General features: G+C 39.5%; 2 protein-coding genes across 2 annotated transcripts in view; both read left to right on the top strand.

Moving 5' to 3' along the window:
- Positions 1-18,631, top strand: part of CHSY3 (chondroitin sulfate synthase 3) — a 275,387-nt gene that overhangs the window by 220,297 nt on the left and 36,459 nt on the right. The window lies entirely within an intron of this gene.
- Positions 16,342-17,584, top strand: LOC100351923 (mortality factor 4-like protein 1). The gene has a single exon (XM_089335841.1). The coding sequence runs from the start codon at positions 16,446-16,448 to the stop codon at positions 17,415-17,417; it is 972 nt and encodes a 323-aa protein (XP_089191967.1). The 5' UTR covers positions 16,342-16,445; the 3' UTR covers positions 17,418-17,584.

The raw sequence follows: 18,631 nt of genomic DNA on the forward strand, positions 1-18,631 counted from the left end.
TTGCTACAGTAGTTTTTTTGGTAATTTATTGTAATATTTAGCTAATTTATTTTTTGTTTACGGTTGGAAAGTCATAAATTTTACAACTTCAAAAGGGGACTCCTAGAAATCAAAATGTAGTATACATGTAGTGTATAAGTCCTAGATTTATGTCTGGCACAAAGAAGTTTAGGATCATTCTTTTGGCAATGGCAGGTATTACACAAGAACATGTAGCACTGTTCTGAATCCTGTTGATATTCACCAGTTGTAATCTATTATCATGAGATTATGCAATATCCAGCTTACATATGTTAAAGACTACATTTAGTCACTTGAATAGGGACTTGAGGAGAGAAGAAATGTAGCTCTGTTTAAAAATCCTGTGCCTAAAAACCAGTCATCTTACTTTATTACAATTACACTGATTTAGTTAAGATCTTGTGATTGGACATTTTAATTTTTAAAAATTTAGTCCTATTTTTGGTTTGCATTATTTGTCAGCACACATGATACTATAATGACTAGGGTAACTGCACCATAGAATTTCCTTAAAATAAAGTGACTAATAAAATTTCACAATCACCTCTGATTTTATTGTTTTCTTTCACATTTTGTTCTTTCTCACAGTTAGTCCGCCACATTTAGCTGAAAATTTGTACCCATAAATTTTATTCCTGGTCTTTCTCTCTTTTGGGGGGGGGGGCTACAAATATACTATTCTGTAATTTATTTTCTTTCATTTGATCAACTCTCTTTAAACTTACTGTGCACTACCAAATACGGATTTACATCATCCTTTTTAGGACTGCAAAAGTGAATTGCTGAATCGGTATTGAGATTTGCGTCTAGAAAATCAGACCAGGAAGTCTTTTAGCCCTCTGAAATAAAGTTTAATTCCTTGTTCATATATTTTCATTTGTGTAATTTAACTTTGGGCCATTCCAGTCATGTTCTTTCATGACTTCACACTTTCAAATTCAATTTTATTTCTTGTTTGTTATCATCATTTTTATCCACCTCTCCATATCACACGTCAAACTGTCACTGAAATATTGTTCAGAAAGCTCTCAGGCTTTGCAAGTGGTGTTGAACTCATTACTCATTTCTCTGGAAGTGAGCTGGCGTTTCTCAAGAGAGACCATGTCTTGGTTATATATTTCCTAATAAAGGTGAAAGATACAAAGAATGTTTTGCAATCCTCATTAATCTTCTGTCTCAGAAGAAATCAGAAAAATCCATAGTTATTTTGCTTATGCGATAATTTAGATATAACCAATAGACCAACAGTAAGAGCGTTTGTTCTTCCTTTGTCCTCCTGAATACTTACTGAAGGTCCTCTGTTGAGACTTCATGCTAGGTGCTTAGGATCCATTAAGAACAGTCGCAGATCCTTGCCTTCATTAAATCTATTCAAGAAGACAAGAAAAGGATGAAATACGATGGGACCCTGTGTTGGATAATCAAGATGTACACTGGATACTAAGGGAATCCAGAAGGGGTTATCTACCGTGGCCAAGTAGGGATCAGGTCAAGGAGAGTTCTCTAGGGAAGTGATGCTTGATTAGGCCAGATAGAAGAAGGGGTGAGGTGATGGTTGTGCAGGAGGTAGAAAAGTGGAGAAGGGTCCAGGCTGAACAAATAAGTCAAATCCAGGTGAGAAGCAAGCTAATGTACTAAGGAACTCCAGTGAATTAGCAGATAAGTTTGGAGCAGGTGTTCAGTGGAGCAGTTAAGATACCCACACCCCATATAAGAGCTCTTTTGGTTAATTCCCAGTTGCAACTCCTGATTCAAGCTTGCTACCAATGCAGACCTGAGAAGCAGTGATGATGGCTCAAGTCCTTGGGTTCCTGCTACCCATTGTGTGAAGTAGATAATATTCTCCATTGCTGGCTGGCCCTGGAACACCATGGCCATTGCAGGTATCTGGGGAGTGAACTAACAGATGGGAACTCTCTCTCTGCCAAATAATGTTTTAATGCAAAAAAAAAAAAAATTTAAAGACATGTATAGATTTTTTAAAAGTAGTTATTTTCCATGAGCTTTTTGAAGATTTTTTCTATTTGGAAATTCTAAGTTGTCTGGCAAGTAGCTGGCGTGTACTTCCCATGTGATGGCAGCAAAGAAATCCAAGGGAGTCTCAGAAAGCCTGATGCTGAGGAACTTTGAACAGCTGACCTCTTGAGGCAGAGAAAGATATGAATGGATTTTAACCCTGGCAGCTCTATGGCAGTTCAATGAAGATGAGAGTGAACTATCTTAGAAACTACTAAAATAATCCATGCAAAAGCTTATGAGACTTAGACCTGAGTGCTGGCAGGAGTGATGGAAAGCAAAAGAATACTTTGAGATTTACCTGGAAATTAAACAAGACTTCATTAAATCCGGAGTCATTCATCAAGAAGGTATTCAGGACCTACTGACCAGTAAGTAGCCTCGGCCCTAAATACTTTGGATACATGATACATATGAAGACAATGGGCAAATTAATGCAGTCCAGTCTCTCCATGCTGCAATTGAAGGTTATACTGTTCGGTGAGGACCGGAGGAGAGTCATCCTTTCTGATGGGAAGCTTCCAGGATCACTCCTGCTGGAACCCTGCTCGTGAATGGCATGAAGAGGAGTCAGACAACACGTCCCAGGGGCCTCACGTGCCTCATACACACTAGAAGAGGAAAGCAGATGCAAGTTGTGAGTCAGATGTGGCTTTTTAAAGTTTCCTGTGGGAATCATGTGGAAGAGCGATTGGGGCATGGAGCATTACCTGAAGAAGGAAGAGGTCATTTTAATGATATCAGTGAGATGAAGATGACATGATTGTACAAATGAAATGGAAGACATAACTAAGACTGGTGGTAGGCATTAAAATCAATAATGATCCTGAATTATAGGGATGAGAGGAATGGCAGAGCTGAGGATAACTCATAGATTCTGAACACTGAAGCTGCATTAACGGGAAACATAATATGTAGGGCTTTGGTTCCACTGAGTTAGGAACCTATGGAAACATCATACGGAGAAGTCCAGTTGGTGCCTGATACGAAAAATTGTCAACAGTGCTATCTGGCAGAAGATACAAAAAAGATCTGAGAATTGTTGGTGTGTGCATTTGAAGGGAGTTGTTTCTATGACGTGTCAGACTGTGCAGGACACGTGTATTTGATGGAGCGTGAAAGTAGTAGATGAAGAGAATTCTAGGAAACTGTTCCCTGTGATGGACGAAGAAGGCCACTTGTTGTCCTGAGAAATTCTCTACTCTTAAGCCTTCGGTCTTAAAAATCTTGCTGTGTTTTTCTCATACTCCAGCCTTGTTCCCATTTAGGGCTGTTGCACTGGGATTGTTTGTTGGTCGCTTTTCTCAGAAGGGACATCTCTGACCACCTGGGTTATATACCTCTTCCCTCACATCCCTATCATCTCTGTCACTCTCCCATATTTTGCTATCTTCTTGTTACATATCCCAGTGGATTCGTTTAATTGATCACTTATTTAGTGTCCTACTGCCTCTCCTGATTCCATCTTGAAGCTCCATGAAGTAGATTCTTGACTATTTTACCACATTTCTGCCTAATTTGTGCCTGAGATATATTAGATGTGTGCTTGAGAAATATTGAAAGTATGATAGAATGTCAAATTTCATATTCCAGTTGTGATTCTGTGTATATATATGCACATATGAGGTCCATAATTTTTGCTTTATTCCTATTTATAAATATATAGGCAGTGTTCAAAACACCAAAACACATACTTGACATTCATGTATCTCATTTGTTCTTGATTCAGTAGCATATAGTACTGCAGTATCTAATTTCAAATGTTTCTGTAAGTAGATTTCCTAGTCCAGGTAGATATTTTAATTACCTTTATTTATGAGTCAGAATCTCATGATTTGCAACAGAATACTTCAGATTAATATTATTTTGAGCCAGAAAAATATTAGTAGTTTTCTTCTACATGGTAATAAGTTTGTTTCAAATGTTTTCTCTTTATATGTTATTTTATGTAAAACATAAGAAACTAAACATTCTTGAACTCACCACCCAACTCGACTCAGATCATCACCAATAACTGAAATCTATTTATTTCTCACCTTTTCTAATCCCCAGCCCAAAACTTAGTAAGAATTAAAAAGCTTAGTGTGCCTTCAACATTGTTAGGGTTTTCTTGTCTTCCACTGACCCCAAATTACATCCAGTGCTCTAAACGGTTGCTCCCTTCATTTCATTTGTGTACCTCTTGTATATTCTCTACTCTCCAGAGAGAACTGGGAAAAAAGGTTCTTCTCAATATATTACGTCTCCTTCTGTTGAAAAACTGTAGACATATAGAATTAACAAGAAAATCATTGTCTACAATTCTTGCAAGTTTTGCTTCTACATCTCCAGGGATACAGAAATTGTGTTCTGTGGTTTTCCATGCCATTTAATACACCCACAATATCTTTCATCAGTCCTGTGGAACCACATAGAGAAGTTCATTCCTTCTCTAATAGCTTATTAGATACATTAAGCTTATTATGACCCTGTTAAATGACCTCTTTTCCAACTGAAAATCCCAATTCAATATATTTTTTCTTTGTTTTAAATCCTTTGCCACCCAGATCCTTTTCCCAAAAGCATTCTATATTTGGGTTAAAAACATAAATGCTAACAGGCTTCAGTGGTGTAACATGAATTTGTGAATTTGGGGATGTATCGTAAATGATATACAGTATACATCCATGAATAGCCTTCCTATACGTTAAGAAATAAACTTTCTCTTTGGGCGGGTATTGTAGCACAGTGGGTTAAGTCACCACTTGGGACACAAGTATCCCATATCAAAGTGTTGGTTCTGTCTTAGCTACTTAGCTTTTGATCCAGCTTTCTGATAATACATCTTAGGAGACACAGATAATGACTCAATTACTTGGACCAATGGAACCCACGTGGGGGACCCAGATGGAGTTCCATCCTCCTACCTTTTGACCTGGCATAGGCCTAGTTGTTGTAGGAACTTATGTAGTGAACGGGTGAATGGAATATCTTTCTGTGTCTCTGCCCATCTCTCTCTTTACCTTTTAAATAAATGGAAATAATTAGATAAATAAATAAACATTTAAGAAATGTTTTCTCTTTCTCTTAACATACCTAGATCAATCATTTTTCCCACTTTTGGTAGAGAGGTAAAATATTATATTAAATCTTGCATATAAGATTTAAATCTTGGTGCCAGGTTCTAGTCCCAGTTGCTCCTCTTCCACTCCAGCTCTCTGCTTTGGCTCAGGAAGGCAGTGGAGGATGGCCCAAGTGCTTGGGCTCCTGCACCCACTTCAGAGACCAGGAAGAAGTACCTGGCTCCTGGCTTCGGATCAGTATAGCTCCAGCCGTGGCGGCCATTTGGGGAGTGAACCAACAGAAGGAAGACCTTTCTCTCTGTCTCTCTCTCTCACTGTCTCACTCTGTCAAATAAAAAAAAAAAAAAATGATTTAAGTCTTATCTGTTTAAGTGTTCCATATGAAAAAAAAAAAAAAAACAACAGTAGGAGCATGATGATCAGTCACTGTTGTTTGGCCACAGTTGGGGAGACAGTAGCTTCTGGTAGCAACTGTAACCTCTGCACAAAGGGCTGGTGCAGAATCTGAAGCCAGGAATGTTGCATGTGGCAACATGAGCCCAAGGTTGTTACAGCTTCCACCTTCCAGCCAGCCTGGAAATCTTTTCAGTTTTTTTTGGCTTTCTAATGTGAAATTTTCTGATTTTTCAACTTGGTAACCAATTGAAGGAAGGGAGGCAAGAGGGGAAAATAAACCATGTCAACAACGTGTCAGCCAATCAAAATACAGAAATACATCTGGAGGCCAGACCTAGCAGACTTGTCACCCCTGCTTAGCAGTCACTGCTGCAGATGTTGTTTTCTAAGTTGAAGCCTCTTTGGCGGAAGAGTTGAGCACAAGAGGCACAGCTGGGCCAAGAGGCTGTGCACGGGCTGGGCTAGCACCAGATGCTGGGGCAATATCCAGCCAGCTCCCAAGAGCATCTTTTCAGGGCTCTGGGGCTATTTTGGCCAAAAGTAGGCACAGGGCTCAGCAAGGGAGGTCTCGCACAAGTAGGAAAGCTTCAACCCAAAAATGGATGGAGCAAACCCAGTATGTTCTTGGGATCACAAAGACACTGGCATTAACATAGCTCAGAGACACAGCATTCAGAGGCAACCAGGTAGATCGCAAATCTGAAACCAGAAGCAGGCACATGGCAGAAGGTGAGCAGTAGCCTAGAAGGTGAGACTGAAAGCCAGTAAGGACAGGCAACAAGGCTGACTTATGCTAAATTATTAGCTGGAAGTCCCTCATATCTTTTCTGCCCAAAAGTAGGATTGGCTTCAGAACTGAAAGGAGGCAGAGGCTGTGAGAGGTGGGAGCTTGGGGTGGAGAAAGTGGTGAGAGGGATGGGTGAGGAAGCAGGAGTGCAGTGACTGAAAGACATATTATCATAAAGGCATTTTCCCTAAAAATCCTAGAATATAAAGATTATTTGAAATGTACAAATAGGAATATATAAAGGTCTTTTACAAAGTTTATAGAAAATTCAGAGATAAGTTTGTTTTTATGTGAAAATTTTGAAGTCCGTGCATAATTTTATTTTTAAAGTGCATTTTATGGACATTTTCACACCTCTCATCCATTTGATTATGTGTAATGTTTAGAATTAGATCTCATATCACAGATACCCATGTAGTATTTCTAGAATGGCATTTGTAGAGAAGAACCTTCCTGTGCTAAATTTTCTGTGCCTCCTCAGGTTCTTTCTCTCTTGACTGTTCTTTAAAAAATTAAAGTAGGACTTAAAGGGGTGGACATTTAGAGAAAGGAAATCTAGGACAAAACCTCTTTTGCAGCTATACGATTCCAAAATTTTTCTCAAGCAGTTATTAATTATTTCCGTGGGAAATCAGTTTGGCTGGGCTATCCCTATAGACATTGTATATTCCTTCTTTAAAAAAAAAGAATTTATGAGTACAATAGATTCTTGGGGTCATAGCAAATGCATACTGATTAGTATAACAATTCTCAATCAATTATCATGTTAATATGATACTAATACAAAGAGAACAAGTGCAATGTAGTTCATACATACATTTATAAGAATATAATGGTCCTATAGCCATTTTTTTTTTTTTGATAGGCAGAGTTAGACAGTGAGAGAGAGAGACAGAAAGGTCTTCCTTCCGTTGGTTCACCCCCAAATGCCGCTACGGCTGGTGCTGCGCCAATCCGAAGCCAGGATCCAGGTGCTTCCGCCTGGTCTGTGCACCATGTGGGTGCAGGGTCCAAGCACTTGAGCCATCCTCCACTGCACTCCTGGGCCACAGCAGAGAGCTGGACTGGAAAAGGAGCAACCAGGACAAAATCTGGCACCCCAACCAGGACTAGAACCCGGGGTGCCGACGCCACAGGCGGAGGATTAGCCAAGTGAGCCGCGAGCCGCAACGCCAGCCCCCTTATAGCCATTTTTAAATGGAAAAGGGTTCAAAAGTTACACTGGGTTGATTATGTTCAGTTATCTCTTTTCCAGAGATAAAGACAATGAAGGGGTCCTGAGGATTTTACAGCATCAATTTCATCCACCTAAACAGTTAAAATCCAAACTACAGCAGCAAACAAAGTTAATGGATTTTATAATTACAATATTGATAACCCTCAGGAGATTTTGAAATCAACCGTATGAAAAGAAAAAGAAAATAGCCTAGTGGAAATTTTTTACATTTGCGTCTGTATCCCTACTCCGGTGTCGTGCCTGGGGCATATTGGTGTTTCATTCGTGTTTGTTGAATGAATGAATGTTTCACAACATTCAAAGCAATTTAAGGTCTTTCAGAAAATGTTTTATATGAAAGTCTGCACTGAATTTGGCATGTGGAGGGTACATATGAGAATGATGAGCAGGTTTAGAAGATTTTGTTGTACAGGGGAAATGCTTCCCAAGGTAAGGGTTTGTTAAGCATACTTCCAAATCCTAACCCATTTAAAAATATAAAGCAGGGCCAGCATTGTGGCACAGCAGGTTAAGCTGTCACTTGTAGTGCCAGCATCCCGTATTGGAGCTCCGTTCAAGTCCTGCCTGTTCTTCTGATCCAGCTCCTTGTTGATGTGTGTGGGAAAACAGTGGAAGATAGCCCATGTAGTTGGGCCTCTGCCATGCACATGGGAGACCTGGATGGAGTTCTGGGCTCCTGGCTTTGGCCTGCATCTGTCCTGGCTGCTGCAGCTACTTGGGGAGTGAACCAGCAGTTGGAAGATTTCTTTCTCTCTCTGTCACCCCTGTTTTTCAGTCTGGCTTTTAATTAAATAAACGAATGAATGAATATATGCTTTGAATTTAGTCATAAATAGTAACTTGTTAAAAATATATAAAATATATGTAATGATTATTTCTTCAAATACAATGTATTTTGTTTCTTCTTCAAAGAAATATAACCTTTCTTCATAAGAAATATATATATATATATAAAAAATGGATCATTGTATCCAATTTGGCTCCATCTCACAACCATTGGCATGATAATATAGAGATAATAGAGGCCGCCTGGAGAATAAACCCTTAATCTGATTTAGCAATCAGCAAGAGATTGCTAAAATGATGATGAATTATGAGATAAGAATATTTTAGCCTAAGGTCACATACAATTCTAATAGATTGAACTCAGAGCCCTTTGATTAAAGTGGGAAAATGATGACACTATTTAAAAAAAAAAAATCCAAAACCCTGATTCGGTGAGGCAAGAAATTGATTGGTCCACAGAGTTCCATGCTAGAAACAACCTTGAGGAGAGAAGTAGAGATAACAGCAGGGGAAGATTTTCCCCCATCGTAAGGAAGCTCCAAAGCTCAAAGGGAGCTGTGCAGGCTGTGTCATTCCTTAGCAGGAGCTGGATTCTCAGTGTGAGCTCCAGGTTAGACTGTAGCTGATAACCTTACCTCCTGAAACTGAAGTCTAGCTAGCTGGTGAGGTGGAAAGCTGTCAGTTATAATAGGCAACAGCACCACTTTGCGCAGATCAAACAAACAAAAACTTTTTTTTTCACTTTAGAATAGAATCTACTTTAAGTTCATGAGCTTGTCCTCCGTGCTCATCATGGGACCATGTGGCTGCCCCAGAGCTTTTACAACAGAATATCGAGACCCAGCAGTTGCACCTGAAATTCTGCATTTGAAATACGGCAACAAATGATTAGCTATAACCAGAGAAACTGTAAGCAAAAGCTAACACGTTAAGTCTTCCATGCCAGTAGATTATTTAACAGTGTGACTTTGAAACAAAATTTTAAGCAGTGATTTTGTTAATGATAGCTGTTACTTTAAAATTGTATCTACTTCTAAATTGCCACTAAATTTGTCTGTCACGTCAGGTGTCCTGATGGAATTTTGAAGTTGTTGTTTTCAATTCCAATGATACTGTATAAACAGTATGTAATACTAATGGATTTTAAACTCCGCTCCCCCCCAACCCGGATACCAGAGTTCTAAGACAGGTCAAATTAATCGATGCTGTTTGCACTTTAAATTTATTACTTCATGTCATATATGTTTTTTCACACCTGGCTTTTTGCCCTCAGTATTGTGTTTGTCCAAGTCACCTGTGATGGCATGGAATTGTGGTTTGTTCATTCTCATAACATATCCATTCACTCTACTGTTTAATAGATATTTGGGCCATTTCTTTGTGCTTTTATTATGGTGTGTACATTTACTTATAAATGATTTCTGTAATCTCAGAAATCAGATATTTTTGCTGATATTTTGAAGGTGCAATTGTAAATCTCTATATAATGAGAATATTTTTCTTTCACAAAAATTTTGATGTGCTTCTGGATACTTTATTTTTGAGACATTAAATTGTACATATTTATAGGGTACCATGGCTACTTTGTGTAAGGTTCAAGTCAGAGTAAACATATCTATTTCATTAAACGCATCATTTCTTTATGGTGAAAATATTCAAAATCCTTTCCTCTAGTTTTTTTTTTCTTAGTACAGAAATATGCAGTAGATTATCCTTATCTGTAATCATCCTGCTGTGCAGTAGAACTGCAAGACTTCTTTCTCCTAACTATAGCTAAGTACCTGTCATTCAGCCTTTCTTGCTATTCTTCCTAGCCTCTGGAAAACACCATTCCACTCTCAGCTTCTGTGAGATCAACGTCTTTAGATACAGCATGTCGGTGAGATGATGAAGTCCTTGTTTCCCTTTGCTTCTCATAGTGAGTCCCAATGCCCGGCACCCAGGCCCCTGCCCCCAGGCCCTTACCTACGGAGAGAATGGTTAGAGCTTCTGCCACCAAATTCCCTCTGCCACCTCTCCCCCAACCACAGGAACTCTAGTCATGCACAGACTAGGACCATACCTTGGAGCTCAAAACTGGGCCTGCTGTGCCAAGACCTGGCACCTAATGAAGCCCAAAGGTCTCTACACCCAGCAGGTACTTATAAACCGAGTCCATAGTCTTAACCAGCGTCTAACTCCCATCTGTGCTCTAATGGGTCAGACTCATTTTGATGTCTATCACCATCAGTGTCAGGGTAGGCCTGAAAGGTACCCCTAAGATTTGGGCGGGCCCTAGATGTGACCAGCCTAGGGTCATTATGGGAACAAGGGGCCTGCGTTTATTGCTCTTCTCCAACCTTGGGTGAACAGCAAGGGGCCAAGGACTTTGTCTTGGAAATCAATGCTGGGCTGTTAATGCACAACACTGGGAGGATTCTGATGGTTTCCATTCACAGGACAGTGCCTATGGACACAGTCTTTGGGCTTGTCCCAATATCAGGCAGAAACCTGTGCCCTGGTGAGACAGACTTGTTTTGGCATTTGGCACCACCAGCCTGTCACAGGCTTGGTGTTCACCGCCAAGATTACACAGGCCAGATGACTGTGATCCACCTAGAGCCTGCCTGAGTAGCTGAGAAACTTACCCTTCACCCTCCTACAACCTTAGGCAGACAACAAGTCGCAGAACTGCTTTGGAACTTAGTGCCAGGCTGATAAAACCCAGCCGTGTGCAGATTCTCACGGTCTCTATCCCCAGGCCAGTGCCTGAAAACAAAGCCTCTAGACCTGCTTTAGTGCACAATGGAATTCTGGGTCTTGGTTGAGCATTCTTATACCCTACCCAGAATCAACCAGCTGGTAGGTGCAACTTCAGGCAGAAAACCCATGTCAGCCACAGACAGGCCAGTCTGCCTTAGCAGAACAGACTGCTTAAAATTTCTAGGATAGCCAAAAATGAAGCCAATTACTAAAACTAACTCTTGAATCTGCAGATGGTGTCATAATCCAAAAAGCATCAGGAACTTCCAGGGACACATGACCTCACCTAAAGAGCAAATTAAGGTGCCTGAAACCAACTTTCTAGGAATTAAAATTTCCAAATGCTGAGAGGAAAATTTCAAAATAACTGCTTTAAGAAAATTCAACAGAAGTCAAGAGAACATAGAGAAATGCTTCAGTAATGTAACAAAAAGATGAGAGAGATGGACATACACAAACAAAAATCCTTCAGCCAAACGATGCACTAAGTGAAATTTAAAATAATAGAAAGTGTCAGTAGCAGAACAAGTCAAATAGAAGAATCAGTGAGTTTGAATATAAGCTATTTGAAACTACAAAGTTTGAGGAAAACAAAGGAAAAAGAATTAAAGGAATGAAGATGGTGTATGGGAAATATAGGACAGCATGAGCAGAGAAAATATTCAAGTTATTGGGATTTTAGAGACTTGAGAATTCCAGAAGTGTAGAAAGCATATTCAAAGTAGTAATGACAGAAAATTGTCCAAACCTAGAGAAAGATACAACTATTCAAATCCAGGAAAGCCAAAGGTCACCATTCAGAAACAATCCAATCAAGTATATCCCAAGACAGTATATTCAGTCTGTCCAAGTTAAGGATAAAGAAAGGCTTGATCAAAGCTTCAAAAGACAAGAACCAAATACTACATAAAGGGATCCCAATTTGCCTGTTAGCTCATAAAACTAAAGAGCTATTCCACAGCAAAGGAAACAATAGAGTGAAGAGACAGCCTGCAGAAAGGGAGAAAACGTGCAAGCTATGCAACTGACAAGGGATTAATATCAAGAATATATAAAGAACTCAATGCAATAGTAAATAAATATGAAAACAAGCAATCATTTTAAAAATGGGCAATGGATATAAATACACATTTCTCATAGGAAGACATAGAAGTAACCAACAGATATATGAAACAGTGCTCAGCATCACTAGTAATCATGGAAATAAAGATCAAAAACACAATGAAAAATTGCCTCACTGCAATAGAATTTACTATCAAAAAGACAAAAGATAACAAGAGTTGGCAAGCATCTGGAAAACAGGGAAGTTTTACACAGTGTTGGTAGGAATGTGAATTAGTATAGATATTGTAAAAATGGTGTGGAGTTTCCTCAAAAATTAAAAGTAGAACTACCATATTATCCTGCAATCTCACTTCTGGGCATCTGTTCAAGGGAAATCAAGTTCATCTATCAAAGAGATATCTGTACTCACATGTTAACTGTAACACTGTTCACAATAGTGAGGAAATGGACAGACTAAGTGTCCATCAGCTGGTGAATGGATAAAGAAAATGTGGTATATACACAATAGAATATTACTGAGCCATGAAAGGATGAAATGTTGTCATTTGCAACAACATATATAGAACTGGAGGCCACTATGTTAATCAGAAAAAGTCAAGCTCAGAAAGACTAACTGTACTTGGTCCCATTAATTTATGGAGTCTAAAAAAATAAGTGATCTCATAGAAGTTAAAAACACGACTGTGGTTCTTGAGGCTAGGGAAGGAAGTGGGTGAGGGAAGGATTGTCAAAGCTTGGCTGATGGGTTGTAGGTTACAGCTAGATAGGAATAAGATGTTCTGGGCTTGTATTACACAGTGGGGTGAAGGTAGATAATGTTAATTTACAGTATATTTCTCTACAGAAATACTACAAGATAGGATTTTTAAATTTTTTTTTACTATAAAGAAATGTTAAATTCTTGAAAGGATAAATATATTTACCCTGATCAGATATCACACGAGGTATCCATATAATGAAATAGCAATAATACTACATAAATATGTACAATTTTATGTCTGTTTAGTTATTTTTAACTTAAAATATTTTTTAAAGAGTGAGAGTTGGCCGGCGCTGAGGCTCACTAGGCTAATCCTCCTCCTGTGGCACCGGCACCCCGAGTTCTAGTCCCGGTTGGGGCGCCGGATTCTGTCCCGGTTGCTCCTCTTCCAGTCCAGCTCTCTGCTGTGGCCTGGGAAGGTAATGGAGGATGGTCCAAGTGCTTGGGCCCTGCACCCGCATGGGAGACCAGGAGGAAGCACTTGGCTCCTGACTTTGGATCGGCGCAGCGCGCCGGCCATAGCAGCCATATGGGGGGTGAACCAACGGAAGGAAGACCTTTCTCTCTGTCTCTCTCTCTCACTGTCTAACTCTGCCTGTCAAAAAATAAAAAGAGAGAGTTGTCTTATGGACAAGTCTGGTAGGACAAGGGTCAGATATATTTCCCAGAATTGGGCTATGTTGTCACTATGCATTTACTGATAAAAATACCAGTTCCTATGTCTCTTTAATGAGATGTAAAATTATAGTGATTTTAAAAATATAAATTATTCTTGGGGTTTTTCTGTGGCCATGTAAATGATGTTTTTGAACTATTTGAAATAGTAGCTTTAAAATTAGTTTATAGTAAATGACCTTGTGATCACACAGCTGGATACACTATATAGAGATTGAAAGTAAATATATAAAATATTAATAACAATAATTGGTATGTTTTGACAACTATAGGAGTTTATTTTAACAACAGTTTTGTGTTTGTTACTTTAAGATGAAGAAATGTTAATAGTAAAATATTATGCTAAGGAAATTGTTGAGAATATTGTTGGTAACAAATAAGTGTTCAGTCAACTAGTATTGACTAATAACTATATGAGTACACTTGAATATATCGTATCATAGTGATTATATGGTATTTAGGTCCAAAGCCATCTCCTAACATTTATATTTGGTAGTGATGCTAAGATCACTGTGAACTTTCTTGCTAAGTGTGCTAACTTACAAGATGAATTAGAACTTAATCAGAACTACAATCTGCATTAGTATATATATCATTACTAATGAAAGGCACATTTAAAGGAGTACTGGATCTGCTCTGCTCCAGTGGCTAATGTCATGGGTTTTCCATCCTGATTCTCTACAGAGAGATAAAACTTGCAGTTATATTTTGTTTTGTTTTGTTTTTTTTAAGATTTATTTATTGGAAAGTCAGAGTTACAAAGATAGAGGGAAGGAGCGAGAGAGAGAGAGAGAAAGAGAAGGAAAGAAAGAGAGGTCTTACATCCACTGGTACACTCCTCAGGTGACAGTAACAGGCCAAAGCCAGGAGCTTCTTCCAGGTCTCCCATGTGGGTAGCAGGAGGCCAAGCACTTGGGCCATCTTCTGCTGCATTTCCCAGGCCGTTAGCAATGAGCTGGATCAGAAGTGGAGCAGCTGGGACGTGAACTGGTACCCATATGGGATGCCAGATTTGCAGGTGGTGGCTTTAGCTGCTAGCCTCCCTCTGAGTGTTTTGTAACTTTAATGTTTCATAAAACATTCCCATGCACCTTAAAGAAATAATAAAAGTTTCTTAAAAGGAACTTTCTGTTTATGTGAGTCGGCCTGTCCATCACCCTTAGATGCAAGTGAAGCACTGGATTGGCTTCAGATCCTAACAACCAACACAGAAACATTTGCCAGACTCACAAGCATTGGCAGCAAAAGAACTGTGTGTACTTCGGCATGATCAAGCACGAACTGTGCCTTGCAGGGGCTTTGGATGTCATTTATCCTGTGATCTGTTAGAGAATACATTTGTTGTGATTGCTAACTAGTCACAAGCCACTGAGGTGTTGCAGCTCCTACGGGTATAGTCTCAGCTTTGTAGGAGGTCAGAGAAGCTGTGACCAACACCAAAGCTAAAGCACTGCTAGTAATTTTGCAGAAACTCCTCATGCTGAGTCCCAAGGTAGACCTTTTGATGAGTTTGTGGCAAGCTTAGGACAGGCCCCTACCTTTATGACCTTTAGTGTGGCACAAACCTCAAAGTGAAGTGCTGACATACTCCATTCGTTGTTTTTCTGTATTCATTGGATAAATGCTTATCAGTGCTGATCTCAGCACTGGATACATAGCTGTGAACAAAACAGGCAACGTTCATGGCTCATGGAATCTGCACACACTGACTGGCATTATCTCTGGATACATGTCAGGGGGTTTTAATATCCCTGAAAATTTGGCTATGCCAGGTGCTAAGTGCTCTTCGGCCAGCCTGGAACCATTCAAAATATAATTCTGAGGTTATCTGCTCCTACTCTCTTGAGACGTCTTTAAAAATCCAAGTCAGGGTGAGCATTTGGCTTCGTAGTTAACATGCCAGTTAGTAGGCCTGCATCCCATATCAGAGTTCCTAGGATCAGTACCTGGCTCTGGCTCCAGCTCCTCATTCCAGCTTCCTGCTAATGTGGACCCTGTGAGGCAATGATGATAGTTCAAGTTATTGGTTTCTTGTTACCCAGCTGAGAGATGTGGACTGACTTCCTGGCTCCTCATCGCATCCTAGCCCAAGGTGAACCAGGGAGTGGCTCTGCTTGCTCTCTACTTACCTTCTCTCTCAAATAAATAAATAAAAGTTCACAATATATAGTCTAAAACACATCAGAAATGGACCCCCTTAAGAAAAACCCTGGAAATATGTATTTTCACAAACACCCCAGCTGTCTCTTTACTCAGAAGTTAAGAACCCTGGTTGAGGCATTTGTGTCTATTAGTTATTATGATGAAATAATACGGAGAAAACTATTTGAAACCAGAATAATTTGTAAACCTTGTGTCTATAGCCAAAATTGTTGACTTGCCATGAAAGCCATGGTCTTCCCATTCTGACACTCGGTATCGGGGAAGAAACAGCTGCAAACTGTCTGTATTAATAATTTCCAGAACTCAGATTGAAAAATTAGGCAAAAATATGCTTAACAGCATGTTTTTAATACTGTTCTAAGTCTCATCATTTCCCTTCCTGTAATTTTTGTAGATATTTTTGTGTTGACTTTTTTCCTCACCAAAGAGCACTTAAAATATTTCCTGTAAGTTCTGTGATGGTAAGAGGGGGGAGTTAATTTCCTAATCAATGCTCTTTTCCTAAAATTGGAGGTAAATAAATAATTAAAATATCACAGATGGAATACTTATAATTAAAACTATAGATATAGCAATAGACATGAAAGTTTCCTTCAAACACAACAGATAAAAGGATCACAGCTGTTGTTAAGAGCTGTGTTGCAGGCGCGTCTGACGCTGAGTTGGGTGGGGTAGAGAGTAGGGGGCGGTAGTCGGGGGTGGTGGGAGAAGGAGGAGGCGGCGAATCACTTATAAATGGCGCCCAAGCAGGACCCAAAGCCTAAATTCCAGGAGGGTGAGCGAGTATTGTGCTTTCATGGGCCTCTTCTTTATGAAGCAAAGTGTGTAAAGGTTGCTATAAAGGACAAACAAGTGAAATATTTTATACATTACAGTGGTTGGAATAAAAATTGGGATGAATGGGTTCCAGAGAGCAGAGTACTCAAATATGTGGACACCAATCTGCAGAAACAGCGAGAACTTCAGAAGGCCAACCAGGAGCAGTATGCAGAGGGGAAGATGAGAGGGGCTGCTCCAGGAAAGAAGACATCTGGTCTGCAACAGAAAAATGTAGAAGTGAAAACCAAAAAGAACAAACAGAAAACACCTGGAAATGGAGATGGCGGCAGTACTAGTGAGACCCCTCAGCCTCCTCGGAAGAAAAGGGCCCGTGTAGATCCTACTGTTGAAAATGAAGAAACATTCATGAACAGAGTGGAAGTTAAAGTAAAGATTCCTGAAGAGCTCAAACCATGGCTTGTTGATGACTGGGACTTAATTACAAGACAAAAACAGCTGTTTTATCTTCCTGCGAAGAAGAATGTGGATTCCATTTTGGAGGATTATGCAAATTACAAGAAATCTCGTGGAAACACAGATAATAAGGAATACGCTGTTAATGAAGTTGTGGCAGGGATAAAAGAATACTTCAACGTAATGCTGGGCACTCAGCTGCTCTATAAATTTGAGAGACCACAGTACGCTGAAATCCTCGCAGATCATCCTGACGCACCAATGTCCCAGGTGTATGGAGCGCCACATCTACTGCGATTATTTGTGCGAATTGGAGCGATGTTGGCTTATACACCTCTGGATGAGAAGAGCCTTGCTTTGTTACTGAATTATCTTCATGATTTCCTAAAGTACCTGGCAAAGAATTCAGCAACTTTGTTTAGCGCCAGTGATTATGAAGTGGCTCCCCCTGAGTACCACCGGAAAGCTGTGTGAGAGGCGGCACACTCACTCACTCAATATTGGTATCTCTGTAAACACATTTTTGTTTTTAGTCCTTCTCTTGTACAAATGATGTACTTTGAAGATGTTAGTGTATAACAGAATTGATGTTTGTTTTCTGTTTGATTTTGAACAGAGAAAATAAAAGGGGTTGCAGCTCCTTTTTTTCTTTTCTTACTTTTTCATTTCAAAGTTGCTACCAGTGTATTCAGTGATGGACAACAGAGGGACATGCTGTAGAGTGTTTTATTGCCTAGTCGACAAAGCTGCTTTTGAATGCTGGTGGTTCTATTCCTTTGACACTACGCACTTTTATAATATGTGTTAATGCTATATGACAAGATGCTCTGATTCTTAGTGCCAAAGGTTCAATTCAGTGTATATAACTGAACACACTCATCCATTTGTGCTCTTTTTTTTTTTTTTTTTTTAATGGTGCTTAAAGTAAAGAGCCCATCCTTGGCAAGTCATCCATGTGGTTCCTTAGGCATTTTATCTTTGCTCAAATTGTTGAAGAATGGTGGCTTGTTTCATGGTTTTTGTATTTGTGTCTAATGCACGTTTTAACACAATAGACGCAATGCATTGTGTAGCTACAGTTTTCTGGAAAAGTTGATCTTTTAGGAATTGTTTTTCAGATCTTCAATAAAGTTTTTCTTTAAATTTCAAAAAAAAAAAAAAAAAAAAAAGAGCTGTGTTGCAAAGAAATATGAAGTTGGCTTGATTGATCATGTTTAATGCCCTTTGAACATCTGCTAAAAGGCCTTCTTTGATTTTTTTTTTATAATTTCTGGAAACTGAAGAAATTACTACGAACTACTTGCTAGCCTAAGCAATAATAGTTGTGTGTCTGGTGAAATATTATAAAATTCTTTTTAAGGTGCACAGCCCTAAAAAGTCAAAATGGCACAGTACAGGGACCCATGTTGTGGTGCAGCAGATTAAGCTACGTCTTGTATTACCAGCTTCCTGTATCAGAACATAGGCAATTTCAAGTCCCAGTTGCTCCACATCTGATCTAGCTCCCTGCTAATACGCCTGGGAAAGCAGTGGAAGATGGTCTAAGTACTTGGGTCCCTGTTACCCAACTGGAAGGCTGAAATGGAGTTCAGGCTCCTGGCTCGGGCCTGTACCATCCCTGAATTATAGCCGTAGCCGTTGAAGCCATGTGGGGCGGGAACTAACAGGTGAAAAATCTGTTTCTCTTT

Source organism: Oryctolagus cuniculus, chromosome 6 (assembly GCF_051225735.1).
Source record: "Oryctolagus cuniculus isolate XC-2025 breed Fujian yellow rabbit chromosome 6, ASM5122573v1, whole genome shotgun sequence".
Classification (NCBI taxonomy): domain Eukaryota; kingdom Metazoa; phylum Chordata; class Mammalia; order Lagomorpha; family Leporidae; genus Oryctolagus; species Oryctolagus cuniculus.